Source organism: Mandrillus leucophaeus, unplaced genomic scaffold (genome assembly GCF_000951045.1).
Source record: "Mandrillus leucophaeus isolate KB7577 unplaced genomic scaffold, Mleu.le_1.0 Scaffold534, whole genome shotgun sequence".
In the NCBI taxonomy this organism is placed as follows: domain Eukaryota; kingdom Metazoa; phylum Chordata; class Mammalia; order Primates; family Cercopithecidae; genus Mandrillus; species Mandrillus leucophaeus.
Window position 1 is genome coordinate 846893 of NW_012105742.1, and position 5965 is coordinate 852857.

The 5965-nt window shown below is 51.6% G+C and overlaps 2 protein-coding genes across 2 annotated transcripts in view; both read left to right on the plus strand.

Annotated features, from left to right (window-relative positions):
• SPATA24 (spermatogenesis associated 24) overlaps window positions 1–4325 on the plus strand; it is an 18116-nt gene extending 13791 nt beyond the window's left edge. Inside the window, exons 3-4 of the mRNA XM_011997270.1 lie at window positions 3962–4064; window positions 4175–4325. Coding sequence (XP_011852660.1) covers window positions 3962–4064; window positions 4175–4304 — 233 coding nt within the window. The 3' untranslated portion in view covers window positions 4305–4325. The remainder of the gene's footprint in view (window positions 1–3961; window positions 4065–4174) is intronic.
• An 85-nt stretch (window positions 4326–4410) lies between these two features.
• The window catches only part of PROB1 (proline-rich basic protein 1), a 4872-nt gene continuing 3317 nt past the window's right edge, over window positions 4411–5965 (plus strand). Inside the window, exons 1-2 of the mRNA XM_011997271.1 lie at window positions 4411–4473; window positions 5128–5276. Of these exons, the coding sequence (XP_011852661.1) occupies window positions 4411–4473; window positions 5128–5276 (212 nt within the window). The remainder of the gene's footprint in view (window positions 4474–5127; window positions 5277–5965) is intronic.

Here is a 5965-nt window from a genome sequence, read left to right on the forward strand (position 1 = left end):
CCCGGGTTCATGCCATTCTCCCGCCTCAGCCTCCCAAGTAGCTGAGACTACAGGCGCCCGCCACCACGCCCGGCTAGTTTTTTGTATTTTTAGTAAAGACGGGGTTTCACCATGTTAGCCAGGATAGTCTCGATCTCCTGACCTCCTGACCTCGTGATCCACCTGCCTCGGCCTCCCAAAGTGCTGGGATTACAGGCTTGAGCCACCGCGCCCGGCCCAAAACCAAGTTTTAATGGAAGCTTTTCTGACTTTTTAGTGTTGGCAGTTGATTTTGAAATTTTAAAACTATTGTGTAGGCCAAGTAAAATATCTGTGGGCTGCCAGTTTTCAACTCTGCTCTGTGCAGATGCCTGTGGGCCACTTGTTTGGCTCAGTTAGTGCCATAAGTTGTGGGGCACCTTTAGAGTCAGCTACACCGTGTCCTTACACCTCAGGAGCCCCGTTTATTTCTTAGAATGCTAAACTCCCCTTACCCAGTTTAAGTATGGGCTGGGCGCAGTGGCTCATGCCTGTAATCCCAACACTTTGGGAGGCCAAGGCAGGCGGATCACATGAGGTCAGAAGTTCAAGACCAGCCTGGCCAACATGGTGAAACCCCATCTCCACTAAAAATACCAAAAATTCCCTGGGTGTAGTGGCGGGAGCTTGTAATCCCAGCTACTCAGGAGGCTGAGACAGGAGAATTGCTTGAACCCGGGAGGCAGAGGTTGCAGCGAGCTGAGATCGTGCCACTGCACTCCAACCTGGGTAACAAGAGTAAAACTCCATCTCAAAAAAAAAAAAAAAATGTAGGTATGAATTCCAGGCACAACATCAGCTTTGTTCACTGCAGCAGATCTCCAGTAGGCCAGAGCCCAAGCGCAAGAGGTTCAAGGTCCTTTCTGGTGAGGCTCCCACATGGAGCCTTGAGTACCCTGCCTTTCACCAATTCAGCCTTCTCTCTCCCCTGGTGAGTGCTCTCACTGGGAAGATGCCAGCAGGCTGACATCTTGATCTGGCCAGGCAGGCTGACAAGTCTCATAGTAATTTGGTCACTGGCTCCTGCCAGGGCAGGGCCCAACAGGCAGTCACTGCCCCCATGCTCAAGGCCATTGGTCCCCTCAGTCTTGCCCTCTCCCTGGGCATCCCCTTACTTCCCAAAAAAGAACCTGGGGTTCTTTCCTGGTGGGGCCAGAGACATCCTTCCCCTAGGTAATTTCCTTCCAACAGAGATCAGTCAAGCCCACGGGGCTTTGGATCTGCTTGTTGGTAGGTATGTGTGTCATGGGGACAGGTCCTGGATGCCTCCCCTAGAATATTCTAAACTCCTCCAGTGGGACACAAGCCCTCTTGAGCCAGTCTGGTGATGTGAACCTCACCCTGGCCAGTGCCTCCCACCCCATCCCTACAAACTCCCCTTGTGTGGTTCAGTTTGGTTTTTACACTTACATAGTTCTTCACTCTCAAAGGGATTTTCTAACCATTCTCTCATCATCGGGAGCCACAGGCTTTTATTTTCAAAGAGTCACACAAATTTCTAATTCTTTTTCCCAAACGAACTTCACAAGTAATTAATCCCACTTAGCTGGACGCCTGGGAAGGAGGTTCAACAGTCCTCATCCCATGACCTGGTGAACTCATGTCTTCATTCTCTCCCTCCACCTGTCTCCTCTTTTCCATGCTGCGCCTTCACTTTTTACCAGGTCTTCTCTTTTGAAATCTTAAATGCCTAGACATTTCTGTATTTTCAGAGTTTGTGTTCTAGTTAATTAATCCTTGTCCAACCTTTTTTTTTTTTTTGAGACGGAATCTCTCTCTGTCGCCCAGGCTGGAGTGTAGTGGCGAGATCTCGTCTCACTGCAAGCTCCGCCTCCCAGGTTCATGCCATTCTCCTGCCTCAGCCTCCCGAGTAGCTGGGACTACAGGCGCCCGCCACCACGTCTGGCTAATTTTTTGTATTTTTAGTAGAAACAGGGTTTCACCATGTTAGCCAGGATGGTCTCGATCTCCTGAGCTCATGATCTGCCCACGTTGGCCTCCCAAAGTGCTGGGCTTACAGGCGTGAGCCACCGTGCCCGGCCTGTTTTTTTTTGAAGCAGAGTCTGGGTCTGTTACCCAGGCTGAAGTGCAATGGCACGTTCTTGGCTCACTGCGACCTCCGTCTCTCTTGGGTTCAAGTAATTCTGCCTCAACCTCCAAAGTAGCTGGGATTACAGGCATGTGCCACCACACCCGGCTAATTTTTGTATTTTTAGTAGAGACAGGGTTTCACCATGTTGGCCAGGCTGGTCTTAAACTCCTGACCTCAGGTGATCCATCCGCCTTGGCCTCCCAGAGTGCTGGAATTACAGGCGTGAGCTACTGTGCCTGGCCCCTTGTCCAGCCTTTAAAGACAGTAGGATTTTCTTTCTGTGGGAATCAGAATTTTCCAGGGTGCCATGTGGGGCAGTTATGTAAATGAAGCACCCCAGATCCCTATAGTCTCCTTGGATTTTGATCCAACACAGAAAAATTATCATTTATTTATTTATTTATTTATTTATTTATTTTTTAGAGACAGGGTCTTGCTCTGTCACCCAGACTGGAGTGCAGGGGCACAGTCATACCTCATTGCAGCCCCCAACTCCTGAGCTCAAGTGATCCTCTTGCCTCAGCAAGTAGCCAGGACTACAGGCGCGTTCCACCACCATGCCCAGCTAGTTTTTTTTTTTTTTTTTTAGTTTTGTAGAGGCGAGGTCTCACTATGTTGCCCGGACTGGTCTCTTACTTCTGGGCTCAAGCCTCAGAAAGTCATCTTTGCCCAAATGTACAATTAATTTGGGGGTAGGCTTTGCCACCACTATCTCACTGGTTCTTCCCTATACCACTGTGGGATAGGGCTGTCTCTTTCCCCATCCTTGAAATGAGGAAACAGGTCTGAAAATCCAGGCAACTCCATCTTCTCCCATCAACCCTGAAGCCCTAGCACAAGGCTGGGCATCCAGCCAGCCCCCGGGAAGTTTGGTTGGACTGGATGATTGAACTAGGTCATGTTTCTAAGTCCTAACCCCCCAGGAACATCCCATTCATTCGGTCTGCAAATATACTTTTTGTATACCTACTATGTGCCAGGTACTGTTTTAGGCATTAGGGATAAAGGTGTGAATAAAACAAAGATCCTTGTCCTAGTGGACCTTACATCCTAGTAGCAGAGAAGACAGATGAATAAAGTATATGGTATGTTAGGTAAAAGTGTTAAGAAAAATAAAGCAGGATGTCGGGCATGGTGGCTCACTCCTGTAATCCCAGCATTTTGGGAGGCCGAGGTGGGTGGATCACCTGAGGTCACGAGTTCGAGACCAGCCTGGCCAACATGGTGGCCCATCTCTACTAAAAATACAAAAATTAGCCAGGTGTGGTGGCAGGTGCCTGTAATCCCACCCAGCTATTCGGGACGCTGAGGCAGGAGAATTGCTTGAACTCAGGAGGAGGAGGTTGCAGTGAGCCAAGATCATGCCACTGCACTCCAGCCTGGCAACAGAGCAAGACTCAGTCTCAAAAAAAAAAAAAAGAAAAGAAAAAGAAAAAGAAAGCAAAAAGCAGGAAGAGGGAGTAGGAAGTACTGGGAAATGTAATTTTTAGATGAGGGAGAGTTTCTCCAAGGAGGCAACATCTGTAAAGACCTGCTGGAGTTGAGGGCAGGTGCCATTCATCTTCCAGCCTTTGGGCAGGACTGCCCACCTCTCTCCAAGGACCTTCTCCTGCCCTCATGTGGGTCCTCTGGTCCAGAATAGACTTGTGAAGTCATTGACAACAATCCTCAAACACTGCAGTCCCCCAAGACTGCATAATAAACTCATTCATACTAAGGTATTAGCAGTTCTTCATGGAGAACTCCTGGGTGGGCAGCCAAGCTCTGAAAAGCCCCATGAGGGAATGCCTTATCTCAGGAAGGAGCCCTGGGATGGGAACCACCCCTCCTCCCTGCCTCTTTCCCCCACAGAGATTGAGTCTCACATTATAAAGCAAGAAGATATACTTAATGGCAAAGAGAATGAGATTAAAGAGTTGCAGCAAGTTATCAGCCAGCAGAAACAGATCTTCAGGTGAGGGGTCTGGGCCTGGCTGGGGGTGTTGATGACACTGGGGAGCCAGACCTCTGGCCCCTACATACCCTGGGCTGTCTACAGTCCACCACCAGCGGGCTCCATTGCAGGAATCACATGTCTGACTTCCGGATCCAGAAGCAGCAGGAGAGCTACATGGCCCAGGTGCTGGACCAGAAGCATAAGAAAGCCTCAGGGACGCGTCAGGCCCACAGCCACCAGCATCCCAGGGAAAAATAAAATGGCCGCCGCTTTCCTGTTCTCTGGCTGTAATCCCCAGCCTCTGCCTTCTCTGCTCTGGGAGTCCCCAGCCTCTAGGCCCTGCTACTTCCCTCCCTTTTGGGTAATGGTAGCGGTCCACAAGGTGGGGGCTTGTAGCCTACGGGAGGAGCTGGGTCTTTGTTGTCTGGTAGGCACCACCGCTTCCTTTGGGTATTTAATCCCTTCCTATATAAACAGCCCTGGTTACCCAGTAACATCCCACCCCACTCCCAGTGTCCTGGTAAATTTAACTCTCCCAACTTGACTACAGGGCTGGAAGCCCTGACCAGAAACTTCAGAGACAGTGGGTTCCAGAACCACAAGGAATTTGGGAAGTCAGTTTCTATCACATGACAATAATGTTATACCTGCAAATTGCATTTGCACTTGCTGACCCTCCCCCAAACAAATAGGAGCTTCACAAATGGGAGGAAGAGAAAAGACAATGCTGTGTGTGGTTTTAAGGTGGAGAAACAATCTGGGAAGGGACCTGGACTTGCACAAGTTGCACAGGTAGGGCTGGATGGGATGGTCTAGCAACATTCTTTCAGAAGCCATCACTGAGTGTCCCCTAGATGATCATGGGGACACACCCAGGCAGAGGACCCACTTCAGGGGTCAGGTTAGCCCAGTGTAGCCTGTCCTGGGTCAGTTTGAGGCCAAGTACACAGGCGGGGTCAGTGCTCTTGCTCCAGGGCCAGCTGGGGCCTGAGTCATAGCAGGACCTTGAAGCCAGAAGTTTAAGGGCAAGTGGTGCCCACAGTTGTAAGACAATGACAGGTGGTGGCTGCCTCCCCACCAGTGCCTGTCCGCAGGGCAGGTCCTAAGGCTGTGGGGGCTGAAATTAGGGCCTTGTGAGTGCCTGGGGGAGCACAGGGCTGTTCTGGCTTCAGGGGCCTTTGGAGCTGGGACCACAAGCTACTTCGAAGCTTCCCATGGGACCCCACATCGGTATCCAGGGCCTGTTCTAGGTGCTGAGGCAGATTGTGAAAGCTAGAGCTGTTCACTCCAGCCCCTTCCGATAGGTCCCACTGAGGGCAATGGGTCCAGCCAGGGTAGTACCTTCCTGAGGCCCTGAGGAGTCAGGGAGGCCTCTATTGGTCGGTACTCCTTACTCTACTGAAGGTTGGGGATCGGGGAGAGTGTAACTGGGACCAAGGAAGGTGGTGTGTGCACCCTTAGGAGCTCTAGCTGAGGCCAGCAATGGCAATGGGGGTCCCCTGCAGTGATGTTAAGACACCCGGGGCTGAGGGGAAGATGAAATTGCTGACTCTGCCAGAGTCTCCTGGTCTGAAGGTCTGGCTCACAGCCTGAACCGCACACAGCAGTGCCTGACTTCAGGCAGATCCCTGCTGGGCTTCAGTTTCCTCACCTGTGATGGGTGCAGCTGGGCCTAACTCCTGGCTCCAAGGCTTCAAAAGTTGGGCCTGCCATTACCTCACCTGCCTGTCCGCCAAAACTTGGAGCCCACCCCAGGTACTCCGGCTTGTGCCTGAGAAGGGGGTTAGTTGGGCATGGGGGCTGGACAGGCAAGGGTGCAGGGCCCAGGTCTCTTCTGCTGCAGGCGCCGCTGGCTCAGGAGTGGACGCGGCCGCTTTAAGGCGCGGTGACCCCACGGCATCCTCGGGCGGGGCGGGGAC